This window comes from Oculina patagonica, chromosome 4 (genome assembly GCF_052425735.1).
Source record: "Oculina patagonica isolate OP01 chromosome 4, crgOcupat, whole genome shotgun sequence".
In the NCBI taxonomy this organism is placed as follows: domain Eukaryota; kingdom Metazoa; phylum Cnidaria; class Anthozoa; order Scleractinia; family Oculinidae; genus Oculina; species Oculina patagonica.
Genome location: NC_135761.1, coordinates 33,679,611 through 33,702,647, shown reverse-complemented (window position 1 = coordinate 33,702,647; position 23,037 = coordinate 33,679,611). Strand labels below are relative to the sequence as shown.

Here is a 23,037-nt window from a genome sequence, read left to right as displayed (position 1 = left end):
GCCGATTCTTCAGACAATGCGTTGAGGGGTGTTTCCATTCTGACAGGAATTTTCGATTGTTTAGTAGTCGCGGGTGTGGGTGGAAGTTGTCTTGGTGTTTCTCTTGTAGTCTTAACTTTAGGTGTGGAGGCACGATTGTTTACACCAGGAGTTGTATCTGTTGGAGGCTGCGGATCTGTTTTTGGTAGAACCACTGTAGGTTTTACGTTTGCTTCACTTTTCATCTGTTTCGTTAATCCCTGATACCTTTGCAGAAGTTGATCCAACAACATTACTTTGTGATCTTCCGGTAAAGAGGACTCCATGATTTGTTTCATGTCTTGATCTAGCCTTGTTAAAGTTGTGAGTTGTGGAGGAGCCGTTAATCGATGTTCTGTTTCCATACTTTGCAATAAATGTTCAGGAACCATCAACATCTTCTGAGCGTGCTTCATTTGAAAACTTTACCCAACAAATCCACAGCAAGAGGAGCAATCAATGTTGCGAGAGCCGGTAAAAATCCTCCCTTCTGATTAAGCACACCCTTTTTCTGTTTGAGACTTGGTGTTTTACGAGTGAGATAAAGGAGCTTTGACTTGTGAGGCTTCAACCGTTTAAATGATGAATTAGGTACCACAATGTTTCCTTTAAGGAGATTTAGTGCGATCTCACCAATAGCTTCCATCTGTCCTTTGTTTGCGTGCGCAATCATGTCTTTTCTTTGTTTTCCATTGCTTTTAAAACAGGTACAAAGGAACGGTAAATGTTGCTTCACCTTTGAATGTTTGGAAATTCTATGACGCTTTTTAGCTGCCCGCTGCAATTGAGTGGTCGTACCTGAGCGCAAGACCATATTACCACCACGTTGAGTCTTTCTTGGACGTTTGGCTTTGCAATGTGTTTTGTTCGAAGTCATGATTTCAACTGATATCAACAGGCAGGGGTTCATCAGTTTTATGCATTTTCTTGTCTACGTAAACCATGGGATAAGAATGGGTCGTCGGTAATATTTTTGTTCGTAGTCGTTGAATGTTTGGTGTTCGAGGATGTAAGTCCATAACGAGATAACCAAACGGGTTGGATGTGGCATCTTCAAAACTTTCCAATACGTAAGGAACTTTTCCTGCAAATGCTTGTTGAGCCAATGTTCGAAAACCCAAGGTATCGCGAGGGTTATTAAAAGCAATAATATAATGGGCATTCAAAGAGATACTCCTAGAAAACTTTCCAGGTGGAAAGAGGTTCTGGGTCAAATAGATGCAGGTCACATCACAATGATGGGAAACTTTAGTAAACAGATCAACGATGCGTTCGTCATCGCTACAGTTCCTCATAAGATCGTCCAGTACAAGAATTCCTGGACGGTAACTGGGTGGAAACATACTGGGAATATCTTCGGGAATACCATCAACAAATGTTACTTGTGAGGTCATGTCTTTAAAACATTCCTGCCACTGTCCGTAACAATATACGATTTTACGAATGGGGCGTTCAAATAAAGAATCCGCCTGTTGTAGTAATTGTCTCGTAAATGTCGTTTTTCCGCACTGACTAGGGCCAGCTATAATAATACTGCTTGGGCATTTAAATTGAGACATGTTGTCGCTAACGAAAGCAGACATCAATTGATAAGTTTACGCATCAGTCCCCCTTTACAAAAACACACAGATTATTTTCCTTTTAAAACTAGTTTATTGATTGCTTACGCCAACATTGAAATGACTTACAAACTTGCTGCTCACTTTTAAGAAGTGTTACATTGCTATTCTTAGTAATCGAATGAACATAGCTGTGTACAAAATGTGCCACTTGTGTATCGTTCCACTGCGAATCATATCGTCTAAATTTTGTTTGAATAGTGTTCAAATCCACATCCCGTGCTCGGTGAAGCAAGTAAAACAAACAGTAGTCTCCGCATACATCGCTGTTTAGACCTTGCATCGGTTTGTCGTTATAGTAAGTATTTTCTCGAACTATGTATCCATCCATGTCATAGGTCTCAGGAGGAAATCCGTAGCTATCAAAGAATTTACTTTCATAGGGTGTTACAAAGTACATTGCAACCCAATGTGTGCCTGGTTGATCGTGGGGATCCGTATTTGCAATCAGAGCTGAAGGATAGGTCTCTATGACGGGCAACTTGTCACTGGGAAAAACACCTCTCATTTGGGCTGCAAGCACGTGATCTTGTAATGAAGCTTGCCACAGCTCTTGAGTCGTGTGCATCTTTATGCTCCTTGAGATAGATCGTACACCACTCTTCTGTTACGGTCAATTTCCAAATGATTTTGGAATTCAGCGTAGACGATTAAATTGAGAACCAAAGGTGTGGGAGTACCAAATTGGAGATAGAGGTTCACGTTGCCACTACGGTGAGGAATTAAGTGGTCGGGATGGCCACTACCAGCAGGCGTTGTGTCCAAACGAATAAGTCCATATCCTGCTTCCCAATCTTCTCTGTCAATGTCTATACCGTGTCCACAGTTTATGTCGCCACTACCTGAGAAGAGGGTATTGTACCCATCGATTTTCTTACCACCCGTCAAGTCTATGACTGAGTAGGGGATCTCTTCGCCATTGAGTGTCACTCGAACAGCATTCAGACCAAACAGTTGGAAGTTGAAGGGATTTCTTTTCAGGTTGCCGTTATAAGCATCGTTTCGTACCATTCCAAATATAATGCATTGAGGAATAAGCCCATTGAAAAGATCTGTCTCTGTATGATTCAATACTCCACTTGGAATGATCCTGGAGTGCGTTGGAGTTCTTGTTAAAGTGTAGATTGCAGGAAGCGCTTTTTGCCCCGACCGTCCTTGCATGATATTAAGGTGCTCTAGTTTCGTGCTGTCTGCTACGCGTACTGTGCGCACTCTGAGGGTACTTGATACCAGTTGTAACTTGCAATCGTTTCCTTCCTCACCGCTCATAAGAACAAAGTCATCATTGTTCAGATCAATCTTGATCTTGATTTCTATGTTGTCCAGCAGTAACTTATTCGTGTTGAACAGATCACACAGAGGAACACCGACTAACCCTACTTCAGCACTTTCACTGGTAAATCTTCCTCTCTTCATGAGTCCCCAGTTATTCTCTGACGTGTTATCCACTTCGTCCATATGCCCTGCGCTGTCCTTATAGTACAGTGCTTTGGTCAAATAAGATTTCTTGGCCTGTTCAGTAAAATTTAGCAAGGTCTTGATGTAGGCATTGTAAGCTTGGGTGTCTGATTGTTCTGTAACAAGTGTTTCATTTAACTTGATGGTGAACTGCTTGATGAGAGAATGAAGGGCATTGTTTATCAATGTATATTTCTTTCCTGCAGTGAGATCAGCTCCGTTTCGTTTACTTATCTTCACCACGAATCTCAACTCGGTTTTGTTTATGTCGATGTAGTCTGAGAGTGGTTTGATAACAAACTCAATAGGGTTGGTTCCACTTTGAACAGGTTCATAGTCAACCCATTTGCTTTTCACAACAGAAACATCAGTGACTGGTACTTGAAACAGTTGCAAACTCGAATTTTCCCCAGGAACAGAGAGAGGGTGTGCTGAAGCCATATTCAGTCAAAAATCGTTTGGAACTTTGCTGTTGATGTTCTCCGTTTCTTGGCCTGTCTTGAACTGGCTGGAGTAGCTTTCCGTTTGCGTTTAAGTACTTTTCGCCCACGCCCTTGCTGCGTAATGTCCTGAATGGCACCTGTCAAAAAGTTTTTCCCGGCAGCCTTTGCTCTTGACTTTGTAGCCTTCTTAACCGACTGCCCATTGATAACATCTTTTGCAATTTGCATTCCTGTGTCTAGACCAGTGTTGAGCAATCGTTTTCCTACTTTCTTAGCTGTTGTTTTGAGAAAGGGTGTAGCTGTGCGAAAGAGTGAACGAAACATTCCACCTAATCCATTGCCTCCTTGACCGTAAGGATGTGATCCTCCAAAGATACTTATAGCTCCCTTGCCTCGTTGCGAAAAGGGAATGACTTGTCTTTGGTAAGGATAAAACTGATAATTCATTGGTAGGATCATGTTATAGAATTGCACGACGTCTAAAATGCAATGTTACTCGTACGACTCCAGACGTAAATGATATTAATTGACCAGTATCACCCCTTATATTGATCTCCACTGACGAAAAGACTGATGTACGGAGACGATGATAGGTAGGTATCTTTATCTCTTCTGCAATCATGTCACCAGGTCGACCACGTGGTACTATTGTTCTCAGAAGATTAGCTTGTACATTCCCCACTACAAGGGACTCTATAAGATTCGAGTAAATGTACATGGACTGAAAAGAATGACTGGTCAACATGCCCCATACCAATTCATCATTTCGCTTCATGGTGGTGGTGTTTGCTGAAAGGGTTATGCTTTGGTCCTCATTCAACTGGATAGATGCAGGAGCAAGGATCTCATAAAGGGTGGGTACACGATTTTGATGGTTTAAGTAGCCTAACGCCTTAGCTATATTCTTAGGTAGGCTTATTTGATAGCCTGGAGGTAGATTGAACTCGTAATAATGTCTGCCTTTTGGGTAAATGTAGAAACAGTCTTTTCCTCCAATGCGTTTGATCTTCTTTTCACTTTTAAGGTAGATGTCTAGAATCGAGCTGTGCAGTCCTGTCACCATGCCATTTACTAAATCCTCAAGCGTTTGATAATTTCCACTCGGTAGATAAATTGGTAGCTTCCATGATGCCTTACCATGGTAGCTTAGAAGGTAAGACAGTTCACGATGTTTCACATTGTGCCACGTGTGTGGATAAATGACGTGAGTCATTGCAACCTCCCAGTCTTCACTTAAATGCACTTAATTTGGAAGTTGCATTTTGAAACTTGCAGCGGCGTTTTTACTGTGCTGCTCCTTGCTCGCATCACTTGTAGCTACGATATAAAAACTGTTGGTCATCTTGTGCGTCGTCTGAAGTGTAGTGTCATGTTTACAATTCCGCCTTGAAATGAAAGTAGCTTACCACAACTGCTGGTTAAGTAGATGTCTATGGTCTGGAATGTTTTGGTTCGTAACGTAAGATAATTCACACGTAGCGGCTCTTCCATTAATGTTTCTCGAAACATGCCACTTGGTACCATTTCGTGTAACATTTGCAGACGATTTTCACCAACTTGACGTGGCTCAATAAGATTAGTTTGTACTTGCACCACTATGTGTCTGCAACGACAGAGAGAAACGCTCGAGGGTATAAGAAAGGTACCCGAAAAGGTAATTGAAGAATTTCGTGGTAGTACGCACACTTCATTCTCCATTGAAGGAATCCCTTTCGAGGAGGAAAGAATTTTTAAACCAGAAGTTCACTCTGAAGGATTTTGTTTTCACTGGTTATCCACCCTAGAGCTTGAGCGACTGGTGTTGAAACCATAACCCAGATATCCTGAGTTTTGAAAGTAATGTTCCATTCATCATCCACTGTTAGGTCAAAGTACTTGAGATTCACACATTGAAGTATTCCTTCTACAATGTCCAGGGCTGTTTGATATCTTCCCACAGGTAACGTCGCTGCATGTACCTTTTCCGTACCAAATTGTCGGAACAAAAGGTGTGGATGGTCGCATTCGTGAGGCACTTCGAACCAAGAAAATGGATATATAACATGATGAAGTCCAACTTCCCAATCTTCTTCATCCTTTAATTGGATTTGTCGAGGTAATGCCACACGGTAAAATGATTCTGTATTGGTTGGGAACAAATTGGTATTGGCGTTGCTTGGAAGCACCACGTAAAAGTCATCGTCTTGTATCATGCTTGTTGTAACAAAACCAACTGTTTAGAGGGTAGCCAGCTTGCGTAGGATCTCGGCCAGCCTTTCCAAAGCACTAAAACTTCTTTCTGTTTTCCTTTTCCTCTACTTTTCAAAATTTTCTCAATGCGAAACAGGTGATCTGCTTTTTCAATAACTTTCTGTAGCTCAGCTTCATAAAATGTACCCTGAATCCAGTCTCCGTTTGCTTCCTTTAAACGATACACAGGTGGATTTCGTGGAAGTCTTTGACCAATTGTGAAAGTTTCTTCGGTCCACGATGGGAGGTAACCTTTCTCAAAGACTTTCTTGTACTTACTGATCTTGACTTGATCGCCCACATTGAATTTATACTGTTTGGGTGAGAATTGCTTACCATACAAGGTTCGCCACACTTTTTGTGCATTAAAAACGTTGACATCAATGGGTTTCATTTTAATGCTTCGATGAACGCTCTGATTGTAGTTATCGTTAACCAAACTATCCAGCTTGTGCTGCTAGTGGTAAACATCCTCCACATCAACTGTTTTAACGTCTTGTTAAAACGTTCCGCGATCTGGGCTTTCGTTTCGTTGTACGTGACAAAATGGCGAACGTCATGCTTCTTGAGAAACGTTTGAAACGTTTTATTTTTGAATTCCGTTCCAGCATCGGATTGCAAAACTTCAGGCTTTCTTCCTTGCTGAAAGATTTTTGTAAAGGCCGCCACCAACGCAGAACCCGTTTTTGTTTTTAAGGCCACGGCCCAAGCGTACTTAGATAGGACATCGATACATGTGAGTATGTACTTATGTCCACGGTTCCATCGACTCAGACTTGAAACGTCACAAAGGTCACACTGCCATTGCTGGTCTAATCCATTGACAAACACTCTGTTACGAGTAAACCGTTTACGAGCTGGTTTATGAAGGGTGTAGCCAGGTTGTTGCTGTAACCACTGAAGAACTTGCTTACGTTTTATTCCATGTTGACGCGCCACACGATACAACTTTTCTACACCACCCAAAGCAGAAGGACGGTCTTGTTCATAATACAGTTTCTCTAAAAGTTGATACACTTTCTTGCGAGATTTCTCGTTCATGGACTTCTTGTTCTTGTTCTTCTTCATCTGAGGCATCGCTATAATCAATGTGCACTTGACTATCACAGCAGACAACTAAGCAACACATCCTCTGACACATTTCTTTAAAGGATAGGTTTGGAACAGGGGATTGGCATAACCGACTTGTGAAGTTGCCCATGGTTGAACTGTAAATGATAGCAAAATAGATTTTATCTGCTTTTTATAACCTGTAGAAGCATCCACCAGATAGAGGGATAATGCGATGGGTATTGATCGCATAATGTTTTGTGAAATTCGTATTGTTCACTAAAAGTGACGCTGCAGTGATCCATGTAGGCGTAGAAGCACAATAAACGACCATAATTCATTGGTTCTATTTCTTTGAGAAGAGATGACCATTGTTCAGGTGGTATGTTACGGAATGCATATCGAGAGAAATGGCGTTTAGCGGAGACACGCACTAGATGAAAATACAGTCTGTCCATGTTGAAAGTTCAACGTGATTTGAGCCTAGTGTAGCCTCCAACCTCGCCTTATAACCATCCCAACTGGCGACAATCACCAGTCAGCGAAATCCGTAGGGGTAAGTGATGTAACCATGGATTACTCTCTTGTCGTACACAAGTTGATACTTCTTTTCCTGTTTCACTGTGTATATTGTTTTTGTTTTCGCGTCCCGTTTGATGAAATGAGGGTTTTCCAAGTAGATGACTTCTCCATTAGGGCGGGAGACTTGTTCACACATGGACTGAAAATTGAGCTTCTGTGAACCTCTATGGTTAAGCGTAAAGCCCCTAATCTTACAACTTGTTTTTTCATTCTTGGTTTGGTACGCATAATTTTTCGGGCCCCCTGAAACGAAGGTGGTAATGTAGTCATCATTGTCAAGCTCATTAGTGAGTTCTCCTAAGTAATCACCAAGCGGGGGCATCCATTCATTCGGTTGACTTGTAAATATGACAGAGTCAGTGTCGAAATAGAGAACTCTATGCTGCAACTGTTCAAGAACAGAGTACAGTTTCAGACGGGCTTGAGCTGTAGTGAAGGCAGCAATCACAACATTGGTTTTGTTGGAAGCAGGAACAAATCCCTCTCCTTGAGTGTAGTACACTTCAATGCATTCATCGTTGACAAACTGAATATTCTTTATCTGGGTAGACTGACAGGTGAGAAGCCTGAAATAGCGCTCGGGATCCCTGACAAGCTCGACTTGAGGCATGTTGTCACGTTGCCCGAATTTTCCCCAAAAGGAGTTAAGCATGAGTTTGGCTAACGAACGAAGCCCAGGGTTCTTTCGAATCTTATGATAATCCAATCTGATTCCTTCTTTTCGTTCGTAGTCCCTAATGTATTGCCTCTTCTGTTGCTCTGTTTGACACCATGATGGCCACCCGCTTGCTTCTTGTTTAATTTTCAGAAAGGTATCTATGTATCCGGTAAACAGCTTCGAGGACTTTTCGGGGAAATTCCAAACTTCCACCATTCGGACCATACGATATCTCATTTCCAAAGCTTTTACGACCTCAATGGAACACCAAGTTCCAGACAACATACGTTCTTCTTTGTTGTGTTTACAGGGTGATTGTTGTAAATTCTCGGCACACGTTCTGCACAATGGGAACATCAATTTTCCTTGGGCGCGGTAGGGTAGCATCGGATGAAACAGGGATGATGGTGGGAGAATGTTGCATTTGATCAGACCATAGAATTCAGTGGGAGAGCGGTTGATGAGAGCTTCACTGGTCAAAATTTCGGGATGTTTGATAGGAAAGCTTCCATATTTATTCGTGAAAGGGTACAAGGAGGTAAAGTCTACGTAATGAATTTTCTCATCCTCTTCACCTCTTTGAAGAGACACGTGGCATTGGTCCTTCCACCAAAAAACGCATCGCGAGGCTCTAAGGGAGTATCAAATTTGAGGTTTTGGATGAAGTCTCTCATGTCTGGACTATTGGCAAGCTCGTGCCTGAATTCACATTCCCATTTGACTTCCACTTGGTATCCCAACTTCTTGAAGCGTTCTAGTTTACGGATGGTTCCCTCAAGAAGGTCTTCCATGCTGGTGTCATTCACCGGATTCTTGGTATCAGGTAAGAAACATTTGGCGCAACCATGCCACATACAGCCCATGAACTCGTAAATGATCTTTGTGTCAGGATCATAACCGTCAACATAATTACCATCGATCCGCTGCTCTCCACCGTTCAATGCATGGAGTATACGGGCACCGGATACGGGTACGGGTACGGATTGTTTGCGAGCAGGTTGGTATCGTTGAGGTGGAACAAGACCAATTGTTTCTTCTTCTAAGAACTCTTGCCGAAAAACATAATTACAGGCGGACGCAATCGTGATGCAGTACTTGAAAGGATCCAGATTGCAAGTTTCTTCCATTAGCTGTTTAAAATGTAGACAGCATCGTCGGAGAATGTCAACATCACTTCGACAGTATTCCACTATCTCTTTTTGAAAATCAAACGTGAAATCATTATTCTTCTTCTCTTCATACCACCTCAAGAACTCTTGGCGCTCTTTACCGCTCATACCGTCAGGGTCTTAGTTTTCGATTGGAGGAAGAGGACCAACGTAGCTTTGATTTTCTTGGCGGTTGAAGAAATGGGGAAAATAACCTTTCTTTAGTTCAGTTAACCCAAAGGTTTTAGGCAGGGCTTTAAGAGGCATCGGTAAGAAATTCAGTGAGTCACGGAACTTGATTTCGGCTTCTTCGAGGTCCATGGACATGATCTTTGCGCCATTTAATATCAACGTTGGAAGAATGCATTGCTTATAGAAATACTCACACAACAGTATTCCGTCAAAAGAGCGGAAGTTGTGCGCGATAACAATGGCACCTGCGTGCGTTCCGTCTAATAACCAGGACCCAAACTGTTCGACACAATCGTCTCCTTTAAACACCACTTCAAATCCCGTCTCGTCTTGTACAATTAATAAATTTGCTATGTGACGTCCCTCTTCCTGGCGTGTTTCTATGTCAAAGAATAAATATTCCTGTTCTGCTTCTTCTTCAATATTGTAGTCTTCTTCAACTTCGTCAGAAAACATTTCTTCTGAAAGGCGTCTTCGTTTACCTTTGTTTTTCTTCTTTTTTCCTTGTCCTTCTTCTTCTTCTTCTTCTTGTTCGTCATCCTCAAACTTGATCGGTTTCATGTAACAGAGGTGCGTGTTGGGATCCACATATTCTTCACAGTTGAAACACAACTTTTCACCACATTGGTGATCTTCTGGGCTTCTTCGTTTGTGCGAGAAGATTTTTTGGCATTTTGTGCATTTGTAGAATCTTTGACATACCGACTGACCATTTTTGTTTGGACGGCAGTGATTGGCATAGCATTCGTCTCCTGCAAACAGTCTATGACAGGTACCACATTCTCTCGCCACGGTTCTTTCATTTTCACTCCGTTACATCCTTCTGTGAAACAGCACTTGCAAACTTTGTTGCAACGATGGTCTTCTTTGTTGTTGTAACTTTTCTTGCACTCCAAACACCAGTAGCCTTTTCCCAGAAAGGCAGAAACAGAAGTTAAGATGTCGAAATGGTTTTCGTAAAGATACAGATAGATTTGTTTTTCACGCTTTGGTCCTTCAAAAATAACAGCGTTAAAATGTTTAGCAGAGAGGACAACGATTTGATAATCTTCGATGACTGCCTGGAACTTAGCAATTTCGGGTAAACCACAGAGACCCTCCGGAACTTTGGCCTTCTAGTGCAGTTCCTTAGCCAAAATGGTTTGCAGCTCACGTCCTTGTCGAATTGAATTCCAGTCGGGACTTGCTTCTTGGCGAGCTATGTCTGTCACCAACGCACGAGCGAGGCACAAGGAATCTTTGTTTCGGATACGAATGACACACTTCTTGGCATCCAGGAACTTGGACAAGTTAAAACCGTAATGTTTTCTTTTGCGTGTAGCAATTCCACCCTGCGGCATGCCAACATGCACTAAATGAACGTGCATCCCATCTTTTAAGTTTACTTTTTCATTGGACTGCAAAACGCGTTGCACTTCTCCCATGATCCTCTCTGCATTTAATTCATGACGAGGCATAAATGGTAGAGAAATAGGATAATCAAGGGATCGGCTTTGTAAGACAAATCTTACCAAATCGTTTTCGCCCATGCCTGTGCTCATTTCCTCCACGAGAGAATCGAAAATGTTACCAAGTTGACTCAAAAGAGGGGTTCCACCTGTCTGCAGTTTCAGTGAGAAGTGATAATCGGTGCTCATAGTGTTGAATTTTCGTACTTTTCTTGTACCTATTTCTCGAAGAGTATAGTGTTTGTCAGATTTCCACAGGTCCCTGCCAGAGCCAATTTGCTCTGAGGACTTAAGGCAAACGTCATTTTCATTCTGATGACACAAAAGTGAGCTGAGAATAAGAAATAAAATCAAATAATGCAAAATAAAACATCACTTCAATATGTAACTTACAGAGAAAATGTGCTGTTTAACTGAGTCCTGAAAGCGAGGCTGTGTAACTTGCAGACTCATATTTCAGTTATGTAACTTACAGAGATAATATTCTGTTTAACTGAGTCCTGAAAGCGAGGCTGTGTAACTTGCAGAGTCGTATTTCAGTTATGTAACTTACAGAGATAATATTCTGTTTAACTGAGTCCTGAAAGCGAGGCTGTGTAACTTGCAGAGTCGTATTTCAGTTATGTAACTTACAGAGATAATAATCCGTTTAACTAAGACACGGAAGCGAGGCTGTGTAACTTGCAGACGTATTTCAGTTATGTAACTTACAGAGATAATATTGTTTAACTGAGTCCTGAAAGCGAGGCTGTGTAACTTGCAGAGTCGTATTTCAGTTATGTAACTTACAGAGATAATAATCCGTTTAACTAAGACACGGAAGCGAGGCTGTGTGACTAACATATTCATAATTAATTAACTGTTTAGCTGAGTCATGAAAGCGAGGCTATGTAACTTGCAGGAACAACAAACTATTCAAGCGAGTTTAATATAATTGTTATAGATTTAAGAATGACTTACTTTGTCTTCCAAAAGATGTTCATAATTTCAGGTTTCAAAGACTGATTCTATTTCCTTTTCTTCCCAATCTTGCATCGCCTCTATAAGTGTATCATCTGATTCTGTTTCTTCTGCTTCATACATTTCGCTCTCGTTCTGTAGGGCATCCAGTTCGTGGACGTTAAGAGCGGATTCCACAATCAACGGTGTATCTTCGCATATGTCGTCATTGATATAGTTCACCTCATTTAGTGCTTGCGACATTCTGTCATATCTGAGTTCAGGTGTTGGTGGGGTGTCAAGGCATTCATCTGGATTGTTTACTTTAGTAGATTCAACGGACGAATGCAAGTCTTGAAAAATCTCCGGATGAGCAACTTCGAGTTCATTTAACGCACCTGATAGGTTTTCATAGTTGATTTCAGGAGTTGATGGAGTGTCAGGAGATACAAGCATTTCATTTACAAGTTCTGTCAGCCAGTGATTTGAAGTGTTTGCTTTTGCACACAATCTCCTTTGCATTTCTTCAATGTTTGCTTGATCTTTAAATTGGTCTTGAACCCAACGCTCGTGAAATGGAACCAATTCATGTTGTAACACTGACGGAATCATTAGCATAAGTCTTTCACGCCATAACTTCACAATTTCATTTTTATTTACAGACAAAACGGCTTCGAGACCAAACATCTCCACATCGTTGACCGTCACATCAGGAGTTCCAACTAACTCTTCCAATCTACTCCATGCTTCATGCTCATACACACTCCAAAATGCATCAAAGATATCTTGACGCAAAAAAAGGCGGCATCGCTTTCGTGATAAATGATATTCGTGTAAAGCCCTCTTTTGAGCGCGGTTCTCTTCCTGAAACTCGGAACTACGTGAAGCGATTTCGTCTTCTTCAACTATCCGTGTATTTGCAAGATGTTCAAGACATCGGTGCGTACTCTTCAACGTACTGAAAACAGCGCGTTTGACTTCAGGGTTAAACTTGACTTGTCTGTTCATCTTTCTGAATGTATACTAAAAACCTTAACTGTTATGTCATTTTTATAGCAAATTTTACTGGTCAAATGACGCTATAAAAACCGGTTTGGTTTTTAATCCTGACGCCGTTAAACAAGCTCTGTCTTTTACACAGACCAATCAATTTCTACATTTTTTTTAACAGCTTTCTCACCGGATTTAGGAAGGACGCTTTCCAAGCGAAAATATTTTAAATGAACCAATCATGCATTTATTTTTGCAACGATCTTATTTGCAAGACCGTTAGGCCTACGGTTTATTTAAATGCGCCAATCAAATAGTACAGCTTTCAACGAACTGAGAAACGAAAAGAAATCAATAGAAGTTTAAATATATGATATATCTTTTTTTTTTTATCGAAACGTTGTTGACAACCGTAATGTTGACTTATGCTAATAAACTTGTGATAAGGGCTACTTATGCAAATAACTTTACCTTTACTGATTTACAAAACTGATGTACAATTTTCGCATTGACTTCGGAATAAAAAGGGTTCCAAATCTTCCAATCAGCAAATGGAATACACATTCTGTATAAACACAACCAATAAACATGAAGGAATAGCTTTATATAAAGCGAATGCAATAAACCAAGCCTCGCGCAGTTTGCTCTCTCTACCTGTGTTGCTGTTTGGTGATTATACTTCTGTCGCTGATTTTGTTGCTATCGATCATGGATGTTGAAATCACTAAAGTTATTGTGCAAATGGTAAGTAAATTTATGTGTTGGCTGTTCTGTTCTGTTTTGTAGAGTAATTTCCATGTAGTAGTAGCTCTGTTTATGCAATGTAGATTTCTTTTTCAAAGTTAAGTCGGGTTTGGTTTGAAAATGCGCGCCAAAACTTCAAAGTTTATAAGAATCATAAAAAACGGAAAGAGTTTAAAGTAGAGGGTTCGTTTAGGAAAAACATTTCAAAACCGTTTTGGCTGAAGTTTGTTTACATGCGTAATTTCCTGAACAAATCTTTTTTTTTTCCGTTTACCTTTTATAACAAAATGCGCGCCAAAAATCTTGAACTTTAGTGAGATACAAATAGCCAAAACCGATTTAATTTAGGATATTCGTTTTTCATATAGCAACGTATTCGAATGAACCCTGATTTCGAATTAAATTGTAACTCTGCTGGTATGAAATTAGGTTTTATTTTGTTTAGGTGTTATGAAAGCGTTTTGCAAACGCGCGCCAAAAAGTATTGAAATGCGAAGATACATCACGCCGTCAATAAACGAAGAAAGAAAATTTAAACACTCGTTTTGCGCTACCGAGAGTTCCGTGTTTACTGTTATTTGGAGAGTATCTGTGCTTACTTTATTGGAATTTACGCATTTCACTCAAGCATATGCAAACGTCGTTTTGACAAATTTTCTTTTCAAATAACGCCTTGACCCTTTCTAAAAAGAAGTTAAAAAAACCATTTTTATATAAAAAAAAAGGGTGCAGTTAGGATAAGACATTTTCTTTAGTATACATGTAAAAGTTAATTTAAGGAAATGATGTTCCCTCTACTGTTATTAACAGAGTAATTTTCAGAGTAACGTTCTCTGGTAAAGTTTAATTAAAAGTTATTTCATTAAACGCAATCAATGTGTAATTCATTACATGGCTTATGTAATTAAAGAAATACTTCCCATGAGGGAATTACTCATTGTTTCTCAATAGAATTCATTTCTTTTGATAAAATACCGGGCTGAATGATATGATTTATCTTGCAGATTTTGAACACTTGCATGATATGTATGGACGACGATTTTAATCTACCGATGACGCGCTGTTGCGATACTATAGTACATAAGAAATGTATTAGAAGGTAAGAAAGCGCGCTGTTTTTTTTAGTTGAGATTTTTTTCTTTTAATTGTTGAACGCATTGTTTACATTTCGCTTCGCTTTGCATTTTAATTGTTAGTGTATTGTTTACAATTCGCTCAGCTTTACATTTGGTTTTATTTCAGATGGAAACGTTCGAGATCCATGAGGGCTGCAGGTTGCCCTTTTTGTACCCGCGCATATAAACTTCCAAATCAGGAACTCATAGAGGCAGATGAAAGAGTTATGATGCGCTTGAATCAGGTAAGAAATTAATTGAAGGAAACTAATTGTTTAAATCCTGTTTTGTTCATTATTAATTTGTTATTAATTTTACCTATTTTTGTTTCTCTGGCAGATTTGCGCAACAAGACATCCAGAGACCGAAGTACAGGAAAGATGTCTAGCATGCATTTACTTCAGAACGGGGTTAAATGCGATTCAAAAACACGAGTTTGCATTTATAGTAAGACGAATAGCGGCACACAAATCGTTGTGTAACAATAATTCAAACTGTGAGCATTGTTTGAGACTGACACAAAGGATTTTTCAGTATTATGTCGGGTGACTTTGCTTGTCAGTCTCAAACAATGCTGACAGTTTGTTTTGTTTTATTTTTTTATTGGTCTTATTGTAAATGCAAACTCACGATTTGTATTGCATTTAATAACTGAAGTAAATGCATGCTATTCAATTGTAAATACAACAGCTTTTCACTTTACAAGTTTAAATTTACTCTCTTTTTTTTTGCACAAATTATACAGCAATGTAATATAGCGCAGTTTTCTCTATGTTTTCCTTTTTTATTGTTAATACTTAGAAACGTTATATGACAAATGAAAATAAATATCTGTAAACAAACAAATTTTCGCTTTACAGTCCAAATGTGTGTTTTCCTTGACGTTTCCAATACCAAGGTATGAAAGGGTCCGTATTCCAGTCGCTCACAAAGTGATGGTAGATTGAAGTCTCGAGCCAATGTTCTGATTGTACTTGTAACTTAAAAACATACTGTAGCTTTGACCAAAATTTCTCTTCGTTCATAAAGTAAAATGTTGGAACCATTAATTCGCCAACCGAGAATTCCATGCCATGATCTTCACACGTGATTTCAACAGGTCGTCGTGCTGTTGTGTTCATACACATTTTATCCCAAAGTTTATTCAATAAGGTCACCACCTTATCCTCCATATTTAGACGCTGCATCCGTTTTGATAAAGCTTCCACTTGCAAAGCAAGACTTTGCTTCTGTATCAGGCACTCCATTGCTTGGTTTATAAATGATTTTTTTTTTCTCTTGCGTACAAACCCTATTTAAAGTTTTCCAGACACCATTTTGAAAACATTTATCCAGCCTGAAAACCGGTTTGACCAGCTACCAAACAAGATACATGCGCCATTTTGAATAATCAAATCCAACCGGAATCAAAACTGGTTTGACTTGTTTGACGGTACTCCCTGATTGGTTGTTTTACAAGTCTTTGTTCTCCTTCTATATAACTGCATCACTACCCGGCTGGTTGGGTGGTTCAATAACTCTATAACAACACCAACATCTCTCCTAAAAACTCATGTAATATTCAACAATAAATACTCAAAACAATACCCTGCATAATGACTCGTATCTCATTGAATTTGTCCATAAACCAACGTGACACGCATCTCATTAAACCAGCTCCTATACCTGCGTGACACGAATCTCATTAAACCAGTTCTGGATATACAGAGCTCATTAACTCAGGCCTGTTGAATTCATGAATAAATTGGTCTACCCATTCCCGGTAAACTACTGGATACACTTATGTCACGAAACATCCGTCTTATGTAGTGTGTAGAGGAAGACCTCGTAATCTCGTCGAGATTGATGAGTTCTTTTTAACCTTGAATAAACTGAGGCTTGGCTTACTAGAGAAAGACCTTGCTGACAGGTTTTTTATCGATCAAACTGAGGTGTCAAAGATTTTTACAACTTGGATTGACCGTATGCATGATTGTACGAGACAATTGAAATTCCTAACTGACCGTGAAACCATGAAGAAGATTTTGCCCAGTTGTTTCAAGCCAGAGCACGAGGATGTCTATCTCATTATTGACTGCACTGAGATCTTCATTGAGAGATCTTGGCAAATTATTCAGCAGAGTGCCACATGGTCTGAATATAAAGGGAATCGGCAGACAAGGGTTTTATTGTGCAACATATCCTGGATGATTATAGAGTAAGAATCGACACACCAGTAAAATTGGAAGGCAAGAAGCAGTTTACCGAAGAAGAAGATGTGCATAACAGAAAGAACTCTCAGGTCAGAGTGCATGTCGAGCGAGCAATTAGAAGGACCAAGGTTTTCAGAATTTTTAAAGGAAATATCCCGATCCGTTATGGACACCTTCTATCAAAACTTTGGAAAGTATGTTGCTGGTTGACTGCGTTCCTCCCACCATTAATTAATGATGAAGAAGAACATGAGGAATAACATCTTTCATGATTGATAGGTACAGTCAACTCTCTTTTCATGATCAAGTGTTGTGGCCCACCCGGCTGTGTTTTTTCAGAAACTGGTTGACATTAACCCAGGATAACAAAAAAGTAAAAGAGTAGAAAATTTAAAAAAAAAAAAAAAAAAACAGAAAATATCCAAGCCCACCCCATGGGAGGTCAGTAAGTATTTTGAAGGGGGGAGGGGGAGGGGGGTGGTTCAGATCAAAAGCCAAAATGGGCCATTGGGATTCAAACCGAAAAACCTTTTGTCGGAGAGGAAGGGATATTTTTTGGAACATAATAATTAACTCAGCAACCACAGCAACAGCATGCATACCAGTAACAGAAGCAAAAATAATTCAACATCTTATAGTATTTCTCTTTTTGGTATAGCAAATATGTAAAGTTTTGTACATACAATTTTGTATATTCTATTTGATTTGTACATACTTAGGTGATGTATATTATTCCAGACTTTGATATCCCTGAAAGTTTTAGAATACAGGATTTTGAAGAGCACATAATTTTTTAATATTTATATACCGGTATATAATCAAGTGCAGTGAAACTGTTCAAGTCAGAAGTGAAAAATCATTAATTTATATCCAGTGTCAAACACTAATTATATTTCTTTTCTTACATGTGGTAATTTATTGATAACATATTCAAGATATATTTAAGAGTATAGTTTAAGTTAACTTCTACATTTAAAAATATGAATATTTACATGTATTGCATCAAATTGTATTTTTAAATAAATATTTACTTTGAAATGCTGATTTAAGTTAAAGCTCTTGTCAGAGAGACGTTCTGTTATACATGAGTAAGATTACAGAAAAGCAACCTCCATGCATGATCGGGCAATTTCATTTACCCATTGCCGTAAGGGCAGTAAGTCCTCAAAGCTAGGCACTCGATTTTGCAAACCTTCCAGCTTCTTATTGTTACCTGCATTGTTATTGTCTATTTTGTTGTTTGTTAGGATTGCATTGCAGCATAGTTTGAAGGAATTTATAAAACTATTGTCATTTCTGATTAAAAAATACTTCGAATGTTTACTCTCTGGAACAAAGGACTGAAGGATACAAACATTCGCTTGTGTACATTCCTCTTGTAACTGTATTTGGGCAACATGAGCCCCAGTAACTGAAGCTACTGCATTTCAAAAACATAATTCGTCTTGAGAATCCATCCACACATCCATGAATAACAAATCCCCATCTGATCAACTTATGGTTGCCATCCAAGTGCCTTAATGATCTGGGTGCAGGCACACTGTAATGATGCCGATTTACAATATTGAGTTGGGAAGTTCGTAGCAGAATACCACTGGGATCAGTTCTCCACAGAGACGACCTCACACGACTCCACTGCACTCTAATACATTGCCCAAGCAAGAACCCTTTCATTCTTCTTATACCACAGTTGGGAAAGTTGTGTAATACAGCAGAAACGGTAGAGTCCAAGGCCTAATCTGAGATATCGTCATACTTTGGGACTTCTTCTCATAAGCTATATGACTTAACACGCCTACTTAATCGTTTTTCTCGAAGTCCCAAACATATCAGCAATCTTTCGAAGAGAAAAACCATAGCTCAAGTACAGTTTTAAAGTTTCTCTTGGAATATCAAAAGCTGGCCTACCTGCCGACCCTGTATAAATTGCTTGACAGTTAGTCGGCGTACGAGAATCAGTTTCACAGTTGTCTTGAGATAGGTTATTATATGCATTCAGAAGCAGCTGAATAACCTCGTCAGTTAAAAAATTTGGCCATATATTTTGACTGCAAACGCAGAGAAAGACGACCTGTTCAAGCTTGTATAGCGAGTAATCAAGTAGGTTTCCGTTATCATCACTAAACCTGAGATTTTCAAGTAGGCGAATGACTTCACAGATAGCTGATGAAATGTGGTTCTTCAGATTAAGGGCTGGTGAAACGTGAACTGAACTGGGACATTTCTTAGCTGTTTCTTCTAACATCGCTTGGTCGCCATCGTCGCCACCTTGTTTTAAATATTGGCGGGAGTTACCGCTGACCTCCTTATACCGTCGTAGACGACATGAAGAACATGACGACAAAGAGAAATTACGACAAAATGGAGAACCCGGCGACAAAGAGAGTTTACGAATGTTAAAGGAGAAGTTCACTCCAGAATGGCCATTAATTTTTTTACGCCAATAAAAAGTTTATGCAAAGATATGTTATTCACCAAAATTTCAGCTTCTAACAAGCGCTTAAACCATACGAAATCCTTTTCTGAAGTAGCCCAAAACTCGACAACTGAACGCCGCCCTCTTGGAGCTGTTTATGTATGCGTGACGTCGAAGAGCTCAGCCTGAAGTTGAGCGAGAAAATTTTAATTACTTCAAACTTCTTGTTTCTTTGTAGTGGCTTTTCTTTGTCAAAATACCTGTTTGTGCAGCTCCATTTTGCTTAAACAGAGCTCCAAGAAATACAAAAAGAGGTATTTTCGTTTTCACCGTCTTTCAATATTTAAAGAACAATTGCTCAAAAGCGGACACAAATATTTGTGTGTTCCGGCGTTAAATCGGGGTCCGATCGAGTTCATTATCAAAGCGCAATGCAATTTTCTGCAACTTTTTCAGGTTGATATATTATTACCTATCCTTCGAGACCCTCGATTTTTCTCGTCGTCCCGCTCGACAATCTGTCTCTGGGTCTCCGAGGATGATCATGATACCAATGTTGCAGTATTGCATACGGTACGTGCATGTTGCAATCAAGATTTGTGACAAACAGAACATAAACAACCAATAAGTCCATAAACGGCAATGTCGCCAATGTCCTTCGCGGCAATAAACGTCCTCCTCCACTGTTCGAGTCAGTCGTGACGACATGAACGCGAACATTGCTGTTTCGTTTTGTTTACAGCATCCATCCTAGTTATTTTACGCCGGACGTTTCCTTGAACATTATAAAAAATTACCAAAGTAGCAGACCGTACCAGTTTGTCGTAGCAGTGCTACTGAAAAGAATATATTTACTTGTTTGCTTGACCACAAAAATCGCCGGGACCTCGATCAAACGCTCCCAGGGTTTATTTAAAAGTTAGCAGTTTTAACCCGGCGTTTATACGAAGCCGGCGTTTAATCGGGGACCCGTTTTTAATCGAGAAAATACGACGAAGTCAACAACAACAACAGAGAGTTTCTCTGGTTGATTAAAAATCCTCCCTGAAATAAAGTAAAAAAGTAAAATAGCATAATCGTAACATTGGTTGGTATTGCGTCTGCCTTTTTCTCTTTTTTGGGGGGTATTGTCACTCAGTAGCCTGTATCTGTAATCTTCTTCGAAGCAGTCTTCCGTATTAGTCAGGTGGCAGAACGCCAAAAAATCACTTTCGCTAAACTTTTTGAGTAGAAGCAGGAAACAGGGCTTAAAATATTCGTCTTGTAGTCCTTTTCAAGAATTTTGCTGTTTCCGGTGTGAATTTTAATTCGTATGGCAATTTAAGGGGGTTCTGCTGAGAGCCTCAATTATTCAACATGGAAACGAGGCCAGATCAAGCATCTTTACAAAAGACACCAAAACTTTGGCCAAATAGCACAGAAAATCACCACAAATGTCTAAATAAGAATATCAAATATTTATAATGTGACATAATCGGCATGTGGTGGTCACGTGATGCATTACTCTAGTCACGTGACCCATAGCAATGGAATCATTTAAATTAAAGGGAAAAGCCAAGACATTACAATATCAAGTATAAAAATGATCATGAACTCATAAACAAAATCATTCATAATACAATTCTTTAGTTGTATTCTGTCTTCAAGTATACACCAAAATATCTGAAGTGTCACGTGACCTTTCACGTATTTTCTTGTGTTTCGTATGTTACGTACAAATCACAGACTCTTGATAAAAACAAATTTGTATATGGCAATACTGAAAATATGCACTTCTGGTTTTGAAAAGCAGACTTTAAAGTTCAATCTAAAACAGTAATGTTTCTACACAAGTCGCCACATTTGCAGGCTCTGGAACAATTCAGGGACAGCCTAAAACACGTGCATCGCCTTGTAGCACAGCAGTTACCCTCTCGAGTGCATCCACAATACACCAGCTGCAAACATCCTTCTGAGACCTGTTCCAAGGTGACAAGCTTGGGCTTGAGGATGCCATCTTCATTGTAGTGCCATCCACTACCATCTGGGTTGGGCAACACAGGGCAGGGTTCTAGAGCTCTCTTCCACACATATGTTTGATGGTGAGCTCGCTTGATGTGAAGGTGCAAGGCATCTTGAGTTGGAGGGAGACTATCCAAGCTTTTCTTTGCTCTTCGAAAAGCTGCCGCTCTTTCACTGTTGATGAGAACCTCAACTGTCCCTCTGTTGTACAGCTTGCAGACAAAGGCTTCAGCATCAGAGAGCACTTTATCATCTGGACACTCTTCTCTTCCAAGATGTTGAAGCAGCTCAGAATAGGTGACAAAGATGCTCCAAGCCGACTGCTTGCCAATACCAGCAAATTGGCTAGTCGTATCACAGCCAGTGATAGCATGGAAAGCTAGTAGGGAACTCCTGTTCTCTTCACTTAAGCGGATTCGATGTACAGGAACATAAAGCTTCCGTTTGGCTGTCCCAGTGAAGATCCACACAGAAGGGGAAAGCTCTGGTAGGTGCGCGGCGAGGAGAACGAGGACATCAGTGTCCCGACATACGACATTAATCTGCTGATAACCTCGAATGGTAGCATCTCTTGCATAAAGTAGAATACGTGTGTCGGCTTCCTCATGGTCTGACGCCAATCCAGCCAGATGTCTGTCAGTAGACGACCACACCTTCTTTGGGTCAGTGAAGCCTCCACTTAAGACCAGCTCCTTCCTTGAATGCCCGTGATAGCTTTGAGACGTTTCCGTACACAGAAAGTTAACTAGGCTTGCCTTGTTCTCGTCCATGATAATGAACCTGTCCCAGTTGCCAATCTTCTGTTCTCTGCAATCAACATTCCTCTTTATTCCTTTCTCTTTTCCGCTTTTTCGCTTAGCACGTGTTCCGCCTTTGATGGAGTTCTCTAGGTATCGATCGAAGACAATGTCAATCCTGCTTCATCTGTCAGAAAAGTGGGAAACAGCGTACTTTAAAAACATGTTACACCACTCCCCGAAAGTCTTTGCTCCAGAGCGATTCCCCATAGATTGTATAGCTGCCATTCCATCAATGATTGTGCAGGTTTGACTGTGATTCAAGGGAGCTTGGTTCTGTACTGTGTTTTTTTGAAGAATGTGACTTAAATCAGACTTGCTGGAAGCATATCTTAGTTTGCCATCCACGGTAGCTAACGATAGTGGAACTGGGGACAGCTCCCGTTGCAATAATGAGTCTACATCCACGTCGCGTCCAGATTCTAGAGCAACAATCACTCGCCTGAACAGATCTCTGTCCGCCTTGATAGAAATCGTTTTGTCTTTATCCAATCTCACAGGAACTGAATAAAGTGCTTCAAATGTTTTGAGCTTATGCTGCTTGATTTTCTCATGGAACTTTGTCTGCTTCGTAATTAATCTGTCATGAACAAAGTCCTTGATGGCAGTATTTCCCACGCTCTGTGACTGAAGAAGGTCTTGCTTGATTTCCTCGGTAGCGACATCACCGGTAGTGACAGCAACTAGGTCAGTCGAAAGGCGGAACACCTTATACCGCTGGAACTGTGCAACAAGCTTATGGACATCTTCTTCATCCCGCCGCATTCTAGCACGTCCACAATCTTTGTGGTCAGTTTCTTCTTCGCCAAAAATGCCAAACATAACTTTAGTATCCTCAGATAACTGGGCTCTCTCATTGTACGTGAGGCACCAACGATCTCGTGCTGTGTCAGTTCGTGTTATCCCCACCAGCCCTCCTGCTACTTTCCCAGCTCTGTTGACATGCTCCAAGGCTTGGTCATCAGGAATTTGATTAAATTTGCTTAGTGCTTCCTTGG

General features: G+C 40.2%; 5 protein-coding genes across 5 annotated transcripts; 1 reads left to right on the top strand and 4 right to left on the bottom strand.

Moving 5' to 3' along the window:
• Positions 1-1,716: 1,716 nt before the first annotated feature.
• On the bottom strand, positions 1,717-4,827 carry LOC144652271 (uncharacterized protein F54H12.2-like). The gene has a single exon (XM_078512308.1). The coding sequence runs from the start codon at positions 3,534-3,536 to the stop codon at positions 2,208-2,210; it is 1,329 nt and encodes a 442-aa protein (XP_078368434.1). The 5' UTR covers positions 3,537-4,827; the 3' UTR covers positions 1,717-2,207.
• Positions 4,828-5,726: 899 nt separating this feature from the next.
• Positions 5,727-6,844, bottom strand: LOC144648359 (uncharacterized). The gene is made up of 2 exons (XM_078507943.1): positions 6,209-6,844; positions 5,727-6,080 (listed from the first exon to the last, which is right to left on the bottom strand). The coding sequence occupies exons 1-2, from the start codon at positions 6,842-6,844 to the stop codon at positions 5,727-5,729; spliced, it is 990 nt and encodes a 329-aa protein (XP_078364069.1).
• A 511-nt stretch (positions 6,845-7,355) lies between these two features.
• On the bottom strand, positions 7,356-8,444 carry LOC144648358 (uncharacterized). Its single transcript, XM_078507942.1, has one exon. It carries the CDS (start codon positions 8,442-8,444, stop codon positions 7,356-7,358), a length of 1,089 nt encoding a protein of 362 aa, XP_078364068.1.
• Positions 8,445-14,764: 6,320 nt separating this feature from the next.
• LOC144652329 (uncharacterized) lies at positions 14,765-15,305 on the top strand. Its single transcript, XM_078512386.1, has 2 exons — positions 14,765-14,878; positions 14,973-15,305. Exons 1-2 carry the CDS (start codon positions 14,780-14,782, stop codon positions 15,180-15,182), a joined length of 309 nt encoding a protein of 102 aa, XP_078368512.1. The 5' UTR covers positions 14,765-14,779; the 3' UTR covers positions 15,183-15,305.
• Positions 15,306-20,631: 5,326 nt separating this feature from the next.
• Positions 20,632-22,018, bottom strand: LOC144652292 (uncharacterized). Its single transcript, XM_078512331.1, has one exon. It carries the CDS (start codon positions 22,010-22,012, stop codon positions 21,044-21,046), a length of 969 nt encoding a protein of 322 aa, XP_078368457.1. The 5' UTR covers positions 22,013-22,018; the 3' UTR covers positions 20,632-21,043.
• Positions 22,019-23,037: the final 1,019 nt, after the last annotated feature.